This window comes from Seriola aureovittata, chromosome 18 (assembly GCF_021018895.1).
Source record: "Seriola aureovittata isolate HTS-2021-v1 ecotype China chromosome 18, ASM2101889v1, whole genome shotgun sequence".
Lineage (NCBI taxonomy): Eukaryota > Metazoa > Chordata > Actinopteri > Carangiformes > Carangidae > Seriola > Seriola aureovittata.
The window spans coordinates 24,782,501-24,797,500 of NC_079381.1; the positions used below are offsets into that span (position 1 = coordinate 24,782,501).

General features: G+C 46.8%; 1 protein-coding gene across 2 annotated transcripts in view; it reads left to right on the top strand.

Moving 5' to 3' along the window:
* The window catches only part of myo5b (myosin VB), a 51,506-nt gene extending 43,857 nt beyond the window's left edge, over positions 1 to 7,649 (top strand). For both annotated transcript variants that reach the window (XM_056403175.1, XM_056403176.1), the window contains exons 36-39: positions 4,884 to 5,178; positions 5,536 to 5,710; positions 5,791 to 5,871; positions 6,396 to 7,649. In XM_056403175.1, the coding sequence (XP_056259150.1) occupies positions 4,884 to 5,178; positions 5,536 to 5,710; positions 5,791 to 5,871; positions 6,396 to 6,548 (704 nt within the window). In that variant the 3' untranslated portion in view covers positions 6,549 to 7,649. The remainder of the gene's footprint in view (positions 1 to 4,883; positions 5,179 to 5,535; positions 5,711 to 5,790; positions 5,872 to 6,395) is intronic.
* Positions 7,650 to 15,000: the final 7,351 nt, after the last annotated feature.

Sequence of the window (15,000 nt, forward strand, 5' to 3'; positions counted from 1 at the left end):
CTCCGGCTTCTGCTGTTCCGGCTCCCGGCGGGGGATCGGCGGCTCCAGGACCGATTGAGTCTGCTGGCAGCGCCGGGTCGAGCGTTGCCGTTCCCGGCGGGGATCCAGCTGATGGTGCCCCCCCTGCTTGTTCTGGGAAGGAGGGGGCTGATAAAGGTGATCAGTCTGATTCTGCAGCTCAGACTGAAGACAGGTCAAAGCCTGCTGATAATGGTTTGAGTGAAAGTGAGTCGTCTGATAATGAGGATTGTTTTGCAGACGAGGATATGTCAGATGATGAATTGTTAAAGGTGTCACAGAAAAGGAAGAATCAGGACTCTGTTCAGAACAGAGCAAAGGTTTTAAGAGCAGGGAACCTGAAAGTGAGGAAGTCGATGGAGTCTGAGAGTGACTTCTCACTGACACAAGAAGATCAACAGAGTCTTTACTCTCATGAAGACATCACAAAGTTTCTGAGGGAAACTAAAGGCCACAGGCTCGTAAAACTGGAGAACTTTTTCCCTGATCTGAAACTCTTTGTTAAATCAGCAAGGCCCTTAACTTTGAAATCTGCAAATTTAGGAGATGATGTTATATCTGAGCAGGAGGTCCACAGACTACGAAAACTGGTTCATAAGATCAGAACCAATGAGCTCCATGAAGAGTTTTAATAATATTTGTTTTTCTTATTTTCTGTTATGTTACTTTCTTGTGTTTTTCCTCTCTCTCTCCATGTGTGATTTTAAGATAGGCACTTTAAATATTAATGGAGCTAGAGATGAGGGTAAAAGGGCTGCTCTTTTTAAATTAATGGAGTTAAAACATATTGATATTATGATGGTTCAGGAAACACACAGTACCCCTGATATTGAGAGTGACTGGAGGAGGGGATGTTCTGGGGAGGTCATCCTGAGCCACAAGTCCAGCTGTAGTGGAGGAGTGGGGATTGTTTTCTCCAGGAGCTTCCTGCCTGCTTCATATACTGTAGACGAAGTAATTAAAGGCAGTATACTTAAGGTCACAGCTCAGTTTGAACGGGTTAGTGCTGTTTTTATCTGTGTTTATGCTCCAACCAATGGAGTGCAAAGAGTAGCAGTCCTTGATGTTTTATGTAACACTGTCAAGAACTGTAACAGAGATGAATATTTATTTGTGGGGGGTGATTTTAACTGTACTGAAAATCCCAGTTTGGACAGAAACCACCATGAGCCTCATCCTGCTTCGTCACACAGGTTCAGACAGTTGACAGAAGCACATGAGCTGTCAGATGTGTGGAGGACTTTTCATGCACATCACAGGCAGTACACCTGGAGTCACTGCAAAGACAATAAAATATCTCTGGCCAGGTTGGACCGTCTGTATGGTTTTAAGCACAGTTTGAACATTTTTAACAGTTGTCACATTACCCCTGTTGGTTTTTCTGACCACTGTCTTGTTTTTAGCTCTGTTTTAATCAAAAATGTGCGTTTGCAGAGTGCCTACTGGCATTTTAACAGCTCATTGCTTCAGAGCAAGGATTTCCGAGCAGCTTTTGAGTGTTTTTGGGCTGCTCACAGACATTGTAAGAGGGATTTTAATTGTGTACAACAGTGGTGGGATGTGGGCAAAGCTCAGATCAAACAGTTGTGTCAGAGGTTCACTCGCAATGTCACCAGAGATTTAACCAGATCTATGCAGGACCTAGAGATTCAGGTGGTAGAACTGCAGGGTTTGGTGGATTCTACAGGAGATCGAGGGCTTTTAGATTCCCTCAAATCCAAAAAGTTGGCTCTGGCCAACCTGCTGGGCATTGCAGCACAGGGAGCTCTGGTCAGGTCACGATTTCTGGACGTCTCGCAGATGGATGCCCCCTCTCAGTTTTTCTTTGGCTTGGAGAAGAGGAATGGTCAGAGGAAGGTGATTCACTCTTTACGGTCTGACAGCGGCTCTGTGGTCTCAGACTCTGCTGGGATCAGGAGGCTAGCGGCCAGCTATTACACCGATCTGTATAAGAGTGAATTCACATCGAACTCTTCATTGTGCAGCAGCTTCTTCACTGGTCTCCCTCAGGTGGAAGCAAAGGACAATGACAAGCTGGAGTCTCTGTTAACTCTTCCTGAACTGTCTGCGGCTCTGATGAGTTTGCAGAGTGGCAGAGCTCCAGGCTTGGATGGGCTACCTGTGGACTTTTATAAGGCGTTCTGGTCAGTCCTGGGTGAGGACTTGCTGGAGGTGATCTCAGCCAGCCTAGAGACAGGACGGCTGCCTCTGAGCTGTAGGAGGGCGGTCATCACCCTGCTACCGAAGAAAGGTGACCTGCAAGAGCTGAAAAACTGGAGACCTGTTTCACTGCTCTGCACGGACTATAAGATTCTGTCCAAGGTCCTGGCCACCAGACTGAGAGGCGTGATGGCTGCCGTTGTCCACACTGACCAGACTTACTGTGTGCCCGGCAGGCTGATAAGTGACAATGTCACTTTAATTCGTGATGTTTTGGAGGTCTCTGGCTCATTGGCTGTAGACACTGGTCTGATTTCAATAGACCAGGAAAAGGCTTTTGATCGGGTTGAACACCAGTACTTGTGGCAAGTCTTAGCTGCTTTTGGGTTCAGCCCAGGTTTCATAGCCAAGATCCAGGTTCTCTATGGTGACATTGCGAGCGTGTTGAAAATGAATGGGGGTCTGAGTGCTCCCTTTGGGGTCCAGAGGGGTGTCAGACAGGGCTGTCCTCTGTCTGGCATGTTGTACTCTCTGGCCATCGAGCCTCTGCTTCACAAGCTGAGAACTGGACTGAGTGGTGTTTGTTTCCCCAACTGTGACGTCTCTTTTAAACTGTCTGCATACGCTGATGATGTCATTGTCCTGGTCAACTCCCAGACTGATATTGATATTTTAGAGAACACCGTGAACCTTTTTGGCTGTATTTCCTCAGCCAGGGTGAACTGGGGGAAGAGTGAGGCGGTCATGGTGGGGGACCGGCTGAGGGATCGGCTCAGGCTACCTGGAGGGTTGGTCTGGAGAACAGGAGGGCTAAAATATCTGGGAGTGTTTTTAGGAAATGAAACGTTTTTAAAGAAAAACTGGGACAATGTTTTAGAAAGGGTCAAAGGTCGGCTAATGAAGTGGAAATGGATTTTACCTAAATTGTCTTACAGGGGTCGGGTTCTTATTGTTAACAATCTGGTGTCTTCTGCTCTGTGGCACCGGTTGGCCTGTGTTGATCCTCCAGCTTCTCTTCTGTCTCAGGTCCAGAGAGTTTTAGTTGATTTTTTTTGGGACAGGTTACACTGGGTTCCTCAGAGTGTTCTGTTTTTACCAAAGGAGGAGGGTGGACAGGGCCTGGTCCATCTGGCCAGCAGGGGAGCCACCTTCCGCCTTCAGTTCATTCAGAGACTGCTCACTGGGCCTACGGACCTGGTGTGGAGACCGTTGTCCTGCTGCATCCTGCGGCAGTTTGGTGGTCTGGGATTGGACCTGCCTCTGTTCCTCATGGACTCTGAGAGGATGAGACTTTCATCTCTGCCGGCTTTTTATAGAAGTGTTTTCTCTGTGTGGACTCTGCTGAGAAGGCAGAGGCAGGGACAGACCGGCTCGGTGTACTGGCTCCTCAGGGAGCCGGTGCTGTTTGGAGGAGTGTTGGACTGTCCTGGCTGGGCTGGACCCACCCTATCCAGGACGCTTCAGACTGCAGGGGTTTCTACTCTGGGGCAGGTGCTGGAGCTGGCTGGACCACGGCTGGAGGATCCTGCTGGACTGGCTGTTCGGCTGCGGGTGAGGTCTACACGGGTCGTGGGTCAGTTGCTACAGCACTGGAGACAGAAGCTGACCGGTCATCAGGTGGCACTGTTGGCTGACTTCTGTGACGGTGCACTGGAGCCAGATTGTTCTGATCCGTATCCTGCCATTACCTTGTTCCCGGATTTTAAGGATTGTTCTGGGTGTTTCCTTGGACCTGCTGACTGTGGAGGAGCGTCTCTGGAGGGCGCCTCAGGAAAGACTCTGTACCAGATCATGGTTAAAACTTTGAACAGGAGGACACTGAATGGGCGCAGCGACACCCCATGGAGGTCTTACTTGAAACTGCGTCCTGATGTAAGACCGGCATGGAGGTCTTTATATAAACCTCCTCTCTCTAAAAGACATGGGGACTTGCAGTGGAGGATCCTCCACGGTATTGTGGCGGTGAACTCTTTTATTGCAGTGATTAATGCTGCTGTAGAGGAGGGCTGTCCCTTCTGCGGTCTCAGGGAGACGCTGTTCCACTGTTTCTATGAGTGTTCACGGCTCACGCCTCTCTTCACACTGTTACAGAACATTTTTACCAAGTGTGGAGAATTTTTTACGAAGCAGGTTTTTATTTTGGGTTTTAAATACACTCGCCAACACAAGGACAAATGTCACCTTTTAAACTTTGTCTTGGGACTGGCAAAGATGGCGGTGTATGTGAGTCGCAAGAGGAAGGTGAAGGAGGAGTCACATGTTGATGTGCTTCCTGTTTTTAAGAACCTGGTGAAGTCCAGACTGCTGGTAGAGTTCAGCTTCTACAGAGCAGCTCAGGACCTGCAGAGGTTCCAGCTGGTCTGGGGTCATGAGGAGCTGCTCTGCTCTGTGGCTGATGGACAGCTAGTGTTCAATTCATTGTAACGTCTGTGGAGGTTTAATATAATGTAATCTGTTTATGTACAGTTAATAAATGTTGGTTTAAAAATTCAAAAAAAATTCTCTCTCTCTCTCTGTCTCTCTCTCTGTCTCTCTCTCCCTCTCTCTCTCTCTGTCTGTCTCTCTCTCTGTCTCTCTCTCCCTCTCTCTCTCCCTCTCTCTCTCTCTCTCTCTCTGTCTCTCTCTCCCTCTCTCTCTCTCCCTCTCTCTCTCTCTCTGTCTCTCTCTCTGTCTCTCTCTCTCCCTCTGTCTCTCTCTGTCTCCAGTGTCGGCCATGTTGGAGAGTGAGAGTATCCCCAGCCTGGCGGGCGTGAAGCCGATGGGCTACAGGAACCGTTCCTCCAGCATGGACACGGACGGCGGCGGTCCCAGCAGCTACACGCTGCAGGCCCTGATCAGACAGCTGGGACAGTTCCACGCCATCATGAGCGACCACGGTCTGGACCCCGAGATCGTGGGTCAAGTGGTTCGTCAGCTGTTCCATTGCATCAACGCCGTCACTCTCAACAACCTGCTGCTGCGCAAAGACGTCTGCTCCTGGAGCACCGGCATGCAGCTCCGGTACGCCAGACCAGTCCCCCAGACCCCCAGACCCCCAGACCAGACCCCCAGTCCCCCAGACCCCCAGACCAGACCCCCAGACCCCCAGACCAGTCCCCCAGACCAGTCCCCCAGACCAGTCCCCCAGACCCCCAGACCAGTCCCCCAGACCCCCAGACCAGTCCCCCAGACCCCCAGACCCCCAGACCCCCAGACCAGTCCCCCAGACCCCAGACCAGTCCCCCAGACCCCAGACCCTCAGACCAGACCACACAGACTTATCAGTCATTAATGTGTGTGTGTGTGTGTGTGTGTGTGTGTGTGTGTGTGTTGTGTGTGTGTGTGTGTGTGTGTGTGTGTGTGTGTGTGTGTGTGCAGGTACAACACCAGTCAGATGGAGGAGTGGCTTCGGGGGAACAACCTGTATCAGAGTAAAGCAGCAGCGACTCTGGAGCCGATCATTCAGGCCGCTCAGCTGCTGCAGGTGAAGAAGAAAACGTCTCAGGACGCCGAGGCCATCTGCTCGCTGTGCTCCGCCCTCACCACCCAACAGGTCAGCTGACATCACACACACCACCTGATCAATACCACCTGATTAATACCTGATCAATACCACTGATGTGTCTCCTGCAGATTGTGAAGATCCTGAACCTATACACTCCTCTGAACGAGTTCGAAGAAAGAGTCACTGTGTCGTTCATCAGAAACATCCAGGTGAGTCTCAGGTGTTCATGTCCTCACAGGAGTCATCACATCACCTGATCCTGCTCCACAACTGGTTTACACCTGACCACCTGTCCCCCCCGTCCAACCTGTACCAACCTGTCCACACCTGTCTTACCTGTCCCACCTGTCTCACCTGTCCCCACCTGTCCAACCTGTTCACACCTGTCTTACCTGTCCCACCTGTCTTACCTGTCCCACCAGTCCAGCCTGTACCCACCTGTCCACACCTGTCTTACCTGTCCCACCTATCCTCACCTGTGCCCACCTGTCCACAACTGTCTTACCTGTCCCACTGTAGCTTTGAGGAGCTGGAGATTTACAGATAATGGAACTGCATGTATGTCTCACCTGTGCTGTACCTGCTCAGGTGTTAGTATGTAGCATGTAGCTTCATGGCCACAGTTCATCTTGTTCTAATGAGGATCCGCTCGTCCAGCATTAAACAGGTGTTCCTAATAAAGTGAGTGTGTCCAGTGTCTCCTGTTTGACTGTGTCCCTGTCTCCGTGTCCAGAACCGTCTTCAGGAGAGGAACGACCCTCCTCAGCTCCTGGTGGACACCAAACACACCTTCCCCGTCCTCTTCCCCTACACCCCCTCCGCCCTGAGCCTGGAGACGCTGCACATCCCCGCCTCGCTCGGCCTGGACTTCCTCATCAGAGTCTGACACACACACACACACACACACACACACACACACACACACACACACACACACACACACACACACACACACACACACTCCTCACCATCCTGACATCAGTGTATGTCCTGACTGGACAACACTTCCTCCTCCACCTGCCTCAGCACAGACACTACAGGAGGACTCACCTGTGCCCAGAGTCCCTTCTTCTTCTTCTTCTTCTTCTTTTGGTGTCACAGACAGGAACTCACAGAAGGAACAGGAATGTGTCCTGGAGGATGAAGAAGGTCAGTGAGAGGTGACAGAAAGCTCAGGGAGGTCTCAGCAGCTGTGACAGATGTTTCAGGTTCTATATGAAGAAGATAAATAATGACAGATATTTCAACATCATCCAGCTGAAATAAATATCAATAATTCATCAATACTCAGAGATACTTCCTGTATAAAATGATATTTACTCACAGGCTGATGCAGGTGTGCTCAGGTCACCTGACACCTGTGCACAGCTGTTTTAATCAGCCACACGTGCGTGTTGTGTTCAGGTGCTGGTGGGAAACTTCATCTCTCCCCTCTCGCCTGAATATTTAATATTTAGTCTGATAATAGAACATGAGAGACAGAAGTGATCAGTGATCAGCTGGACTGAGGACAACAGGATTCAGGCGTGTGTGAAACGTGATCACATGTCAACACGTCATCAGTGGATCATCACATCTGTCACAGCTGTATGAAGAAGGCGTCTAATTGGAGCAGAGCACAGGTGTTCTCACAGGTGTGTTTCAGTGACAGAGCAGGTATCAGGATGTTTCCTGTTCACTCAATCAAAAATAATCAATACTTTTCTTTTGTCTTCCTGTTTTGCCTTTTTCTGATCAGACTGATCAGGTGTATTGATCATCAGCTCAGAACACAGACCCTTCAGTCTTTTATATTTCTATTCTTCCTCTGTGTGATTTGTATGATCATGTGATGACACTAATTAATATTAATGAATAATGAAAGAGGCCGGCTCGTCGCTGTCACTGTGATGTCACAGGCTGATGACGGTGTGAACCCTGAGGTTGAAGGTAGAACTGACGTGTTCATGAAGCGAATGTAATAAAGAGGAACCTGTGAAGAGCTTCACCACAAGATTTGTGATCTTTATTAAAGATGCAGCAGCTGAAATCTGTTTCCTCAGGATGAAAATCTCAAAGTTTCCCGTTGCAGTGAAGTTCTTCACATTAAACTCTGATGTGACTGAACGAAGCTCAGAATGTCTCTGAGATTACAGTTTGTGATTCATGGACCAGCGTCGCAAAACACTGACTCATGTTTAATGTGTTAAAGCCCAGACTGACTGTTAGCAGTCATGCTAGCAGCTCTGTGAGGCTGTAGTTGAGCTAAATGCTAACATGATGTTGACTATGTTGGCTATCTTAGTTTAGCGTGTTAGCATCAGAATCAGGTTTATTGCCACAAGGGTTTTTTAAAAAAAAAAGGAATTTACTTTGGTTCAAAACTATAAACATAGAAGAAAAAATATGTCAACAAAGATGAAGTTGAAGATGAAGCACAGCAGGTCAGCTAGCTTAAATATAAATAGAAAGATTTAAAATAAAGTGAAATATTTACAATAATAACATTTTAGAAAATATAAATATAAACAATACAAGAACATACACTGCAAAATGACTGGGGGAATGTGCAATAGTTAACAGGGGCATGCTAACATTAGCTAATTAGCAAACAGAGTTCTGCAGGACAAATTAAAATGTTGATAAATCATGAGTCACAACTAACTGATGATCTGATGATGGTGCCAGAGGATCGTCCTCTGGACACCACGAGCGTCTACAAGCTGTCAGTCAGTGTGTCTGTCAGTCAGTCAGTGCTTCTGTCTGTCTGTCAGTCAGTGCTTCTGTCTGTCTGTCAGTCAGTGTGTCTGTCAGTCAGTGCTTCTGTCTGTCTGTCAGTCAGTGTGTCTGTCAGTCCGTGCTTCTGTCTGTCAGTCAGTGCTTCTGTCTGTCTGTCAGTCAGTGTGTCTGTCAGTCAGTCTGTCTGTCAGTCCGTGCTTCTGTCTGTCAGTCAGGGCTTCTGTCTGTCTGTCAGTCAGTGTGTCTGTCAGTCAGTGCTTCTGTCTGTCTGTCAGTCAGTGTGTCTGTCAGTCAGTCTGTCTGTCAGTCCGTGCTTCTGTCTGTCAGTCAGTGCTTCTGTCTGTCTGTCAGTCAGTGTGTCTGTCAGTCAGTGCTTCTGTCTGTCAGTCAGTGCTTCTGTCTGTCTGTCAGTCAGTGTGTCTGTCAGTCCGTGCTTCTGTCTGTCAGTCAGTGCTTCTGTCTGTCTGTCAGTCAGTGTGTCTGTCAGTCCGTGCTTCTGTCTGTCAGTCAGTGCTTCTGTCTGTCTGTCAGTCAGTGTGTCTGTCAGTCAGTGCTTCTGTCTGTCAGTCAGTCACTGTGTCTTTCAGTCAGTGTGTCTGTCAGTCAGTGTGTCTGTCTGTCTTTCAGTCAGTGTGTCTGTCAGTCAGTGCTTCTGTCTGTCTGTCAGTCACTGTGTCTGTCAGTCACTGTGTCTGTCAGTCACTGTGTCTGTCAGTCACTGTGTCTGTCAGTCACTGTGTCTGTCAGTCAGTGTGTCTGTCAGTCAGTGTGTCAGGTTAAAACATCGAATTCACTGAATTCAATCTGTGAATTTAAATCTGAGTCGACATCTGATTGGAGTCCAGTTTAGAAATGAACTTACTCCCTGATAACACCTAGCTAGCTAGCAAGCTCACAGAGATGGAACGAGCTAGCTTACTAACATGCTTATTAACATTAACTCAGCTCTAAATGTTCTCCACCATGATAAATGAGAACATAATGAGGTTCTACCACACAGCAGAACAGACCGTTGAAGGGTTCCTGTGTTCCTGAAGGCCTGCGGACTGACGGAGATGAACCTGCACTTCCTGTAATACATTATAAATCTGTGACTTTCTGTTTGATGCTGCAGTTTCAGAACAAATGAAACATGATTCAGTTTTTCATTTTTATGGATCAAAGTAAATATAAAGTAAATGATAAAGTATGTATTTGTTAGACAATAGTGAAAATACTGTTAACACCCCCCCGACAGTTCTGACCAGACACAGTTGACTGTGTGTGTGTGTGTGTGTGTGTGTGTGTGTGTGTGTGTGTGTGTGTGTGTGTGTGTGTGTGTGTGTGTGTGAGAACATGCAGCAGACATGATTCCCACAGCAGCTCTGTGTCAGTTGTAGCAGCTGTTTCTGAGGCTGTCCGTGGTTTACCTGTCGCTCAGGTGTCACAGCCTCTGCAAACACTGACACTCACACACACACACACACACACACACTATCCTGCTGCCACAAACACTCAACACAGCACCAAATGTGGATTAATCCGCCACTGAAAATAGTCCCCAGGTACAAACTAGTGAGCAGCAGTTTAAAGTGGTGTTGCACAGAGAGTTTCTAGCTGTTGGTGATTCTCCATTTCTGGCTTTTACATGTTTAATGTCATTAAAACAGTCTAAAACAACACAAGTGATAATATCCAGATAATAAAGAGACAACAGCAACAACAAGCTCCAAACAGTGAAACAAAGACAATTAACAACAGATACAATGAGCTATAAATGAGTTCAGCTCCTTACACAAGGAAACGTAGAAATTCATGAGCTCATTATGAGCTTATTATAATACCCCTTCATACTGATATTATTATTATTATTATTATTATTATTAAGGCTTTCTTATTCCTGGTGCCTTCACACGTCGTCAGTATTTTACTGTTGTAGTAACAACAGTGTCACACAGATGTGTCACACAGATGTTTCACATCAGTCTGATGTTAGTCAGAAAAATAAAGACTGACTCATTCTAAGACAGAAACATCAGACACCTGCAGACTGACTCAGGCCTAAGATCAGTGTTACCATGGTAACAATCAATGACACCTGCGCTGACCAGCAGCACACACCAACAAGAAACAGAAAAACACGGCTCATATATGTGCTGACGTTAGAGAGAGAAAAGAGAAGGAAAGAGTTTTTACAGACAGCGGCCATTTTGTTTTTTATTGTTTCACTCTTTAGTAAATCGTCTTGTAACTGTTGAATTTTAACTAATGACAGTTCCCTACGTCAGCCAATTTTTTTATTTAAAAAAAATCTAAATGTACCCAGAATGCATTGCACCACAGTCTGACTTAAGTTAGTCAAGAATTAAAATGTTTGTGCAGCAGATGAATTCAGACTCAGTCTGTCTGAAGTCTGACTGTTTTATCTCTGAGTCAAAGTCTCCATGAAATCAAAGAGCTTCGTTAGTTTGTTTGTTTGTTTGTCTGTTTACACGTTAAGATTAAAGTTGTGTTCAGCACAATTACATAAAATTAAACATCAGTCATACAGAAGAGCGGGTGGGGGAGGGGCTGATAGCAGCTGTAGATAAATGTAGTGGAGTAGATAAAGAACCGCTGAATTGTACGGAGTCGTGGCCTTCATGCAGCGGCCATGTTTAAACCTGTTGTTCCACACACAGACCTGGTGTCAGATCATTTACCCTCAGGTCTGTTTCCCTGAAGCTGCAGTGAAACCTCAGAGTTCTGGTCTCCGTCTGGAGCCGCCATCATGTTTTTAAAGGATGAAGACAAACGAGTCGAGGAAGAGGATGTGGTGACGAGTAATTTCTGAACAAGTCTGTTTGTGCAACGTGCAACACCTTTCTACAGAACTCCACTCGTCTGTTGTCAGACTGGCTGACTGTTGACGGGCTGTTGACGGGCTGACGAGGTGGAGACCATGTTGGGCTCAAAAAAGCACAAACAACAAGTGAGGAGAAGCAGGAAGCAGCGTTTGTAGCGAGGCTGCTCAGGAGACATTCATGTGGCTGCTGAAGCTGAGCTTCAAACACTCGCTCAGTTTGGTGTGGCTTCACTCAAATTCAGCACCATGAGATTTCACTCTGCGGTCTGATGGACGGGTGGAGGTGCAGAGATGGAGACAGAAATAGATGCTCCATCTCTGCCTGTCTGCAGGTAGACGTGTGTGTGTGTGTGTGTGTGTGTGTGTGTGTGTGTGTGTGTGTGATGGGTCGACCTCCTGAGCAGGACCTGGACTCAGTCTGAGTTCATGATCCAGATGAAACATAATAGATTTATTTTATATTAAACACAAATCAATCTCTAAAATATTAATTTAATCTTATATTTACTGATTTTCTTTGTTGAATTGTTTTATTTTTATTTTTCAACATAGAAAACTTAAAATAAACTAAAAAAACTAATTCTGATCTGAAAAATGCTGCATAATGTTTATTATAAATATATAAATGTGTGAATAGTAAATACATATGTAAATATTTATTATGAACTATAAAAGCACTCAACAAAAAAACAGTTCAAACCAGCTCCACACATCACTCAATAATTACAGGTCAATAATGTAATATATTAATATATAGAACATATTTCCTGTGACATGTTGAGATTCAGCTGTTAATATATCTGTACTTTGATTTACACTGTGGTTTTGATTCTTTACTGTAGTACAGGGCCTGAATGTCAAATTTAGACATAATTATGATTAAATATATTTTAAAAACTTCCTTTCATTCACCTGATAAAACGCCTGAACTTTCACATAAATAGAACTTGATGATATTTGAAGCTGTGGTTTATTACTGAACTATTCTCTCATTATTATTCTCTCATTATTATTTTTGTTAAATATTTAATCATTTTTCAGAGGCTTTTAATTAGATTTGATGAGTTCTTGATTGTTGTTTTAAATTGTATTTTTTTTTTAAAGGTTTTAACGTTTTAACGTCAGCTGTGCCCCCCCCCCCCCCCCCCCCCCCCATCACAGTGTAAACGGGTGGCTCGTCAAATTCCCAGAGAGAGGGAGGGGCCCACACATCAGACCACAGCTGAAGATGTTTTCGATGCTGAGCGGAGATAGGAACCTCAGGCATGTGGTTTGGCGGGGGCGGGGGCGGGGGCGGGGGCGGGGGGGGCGGAGAGGGGGGGGGGGGGGCTGTTCTTTTCCCAGATAAACTGCAGCAGAGCGCAGAGCGCCATCCAGCCACTGGAGAGAGAGAGCAGGGACCTTTAACTTTAACCCTTTGACGTCCAGTCAGAGACACAGATTCTTCTTCTGCTGTTTTACTGAGGAGGAGAAACACTCCCCCCTCCTCCCCCCTCTCCCTCCTCCCTCCATCATTTTCTCCACTTTTCTCCGACAAGATGAAAAGCGTGTTAACCACAGGCCCCGCCCACAGACGCATTCTAGAGCTCGACACCCGCCAAAAGCGCCCCCCCCACCCCCACCCCCACCCCCACCCCCCAAGCCCTCGTCTCCACCCACGACGCCTCATCCTCATCCTCATCCTCACACATGTAGGAGGTTCAGTGAGACATGACGTTGGACCTGTTCTGAGCTCAAGGACTGGGACCTGAACCAGGACCAGGACCAGGACCAGACTTCACTCAGTCACATGATGTTGCCATAGAATTGTGTCAGTTTCAGGCAAGAATAGAAAATAAACCTACAAAACACAAACACTGTTCAAGCTTATTAAAGCTAATTAAACCTAGTTGAATTTGGTTAAAGCTAGTTAAATAATTAAAGCTAGATGGTGAGCTAGCCACAGCTAGCCTTGGCTAAAGCTAATTTCCTCTTTCCGACTGTTTCCTGTCATTGAGTTTATAATGTGACACTGAAGCAGCAGCTGATCATCATGTGATCAGATACTGATGATTGTGTATCAGCTGCAGGTGCTAACACCTGTACAGGTGAGTGTTTACAGACTGATGATGATGTCACTGCAGCCTGAACTGAAGCTGATCAATGTTCCTGTGTCACAGAGACCTGATGTTGGATCTTCAGATGATTTTTCATTCGGTCTCTGTTCCAGTCCTGGATCTGATCCGGGTCAGGACAGTTCAGACTCCTCCTCTGTGGTTACTGCTCAGCTCCAGGCAGCAGGTATTACACCACAATTTCCCATCATGCTCTGCTGCACAACATTAAACAGTGTGCCTTGAAACCAGCTGAGGAAACAGAGCGAACCACACTGAGGCCACACACACACACACACACACACACACACACACACACACACACACACACACACACACACACACACCCAGAGGTCAGGTCAGGTCCAGGTGTGTGTACAGCTGTGTGGTCTCGGTTCGTGCTGCTGCATCAGGGTCTGATCTGGATCGTGGTGTAAACAGACTCGTCCTCATTTGAAAACAAACCAGATCAGCTGAGCAGACAGGAAGTGGTTTTAGTTACTGGTTGATTTTCAGCTTCATGGTGTTTGTTTTACAAACGAAGACTCACGTCAGGCTGCAAGACTGAGTTTGAGACTAAGACTGAGTCTGAGACCGAGACTGAGACTGAGTGTGAGACTGAGACTGTGTGAGACTGAGTCTGAGACTGAGTGTGAGTCTGAGACCGAGACTGAGACTGAGTGTGAGACTGAGACTGTGTGAGACTGAGTCTGAGACTGAGTCTGAGACTGAGTGTGAGTCTGAGACTTAGTCTGAGTCTGAGTCTGAGACTGAGTCTGAGTCTGAGACTGAGTCTGAGACTGAGTCTGAGACTGAGACTGAGTGTGAGCCTGAGACTGAGTGTGAGACTGAGTGTAAGACTGAGTCTGAGTCTGAGACTGAGACTGAGTGTGAGCCTGAGACTGAGTGTGAGACTGAGTGTAAGACTGAGTCTGAGTCTGAGACTGAGTGTGAGACTGAATGTGAGTCTGAGTGTGAGACTGAGTGTAAGACTGAGACTGAGTGTGAGTGTGAGTTTGAAACTGAGTCTGAGTCTGAGACTGAATGTGAGTCTGAGACTGAGTCTTAGACTGCGTGTGAGTCTTAGACTGAGTGTGAGTCTGAGACTGGGTCTGAGACTAAAACTGAGTCTGAGACTGAGACTGAGTGTGAGTCTGAGACTGAGTCTGAGATTGAGTTTGAGTGTGAGACTGAGACTGAATGTGAATCTGAGTCTGAGACTGAGTCTGAGACTGAGTGTGAGACTGAGTGTAAGACTGAGTCTGAGTCTGAGACTGAGACTGAGTGTGAGACTGAGTCTGAGTCTGAGACTGAGTGTGAGTGTGAGTTTGAAACTGAGTCTGAATCTGAGATTGAATTTGAGACTGAGTCTGAGTCTAAGACTGAGACTGAGACTGAGTCTGAGACTGAGTGTGAGTCTGAGTGTGAGTCCGAGACCGAGTCTGAGACTGAGTCTGAGACTTAGTCTGAGACTGAATGTGAGACTGAGTCTGAGACTGAGACTGAGTGTGAGACTAAGTCTGAGACTGAATGTGAGACTGAGTCTGAGACCGAGTCTGAGACCGAGTGTGAGACTTAGTCTGAGACTGAATGTGAGACTGAGTCTGAGACTGAGTCTGAGTCTGAGACTTAGTCTGAGACTGAATGTGAGACTGAGTCTGAGACCGAGTCTGAGACCGAGTGTGAGACTAAGTCTGAGACTG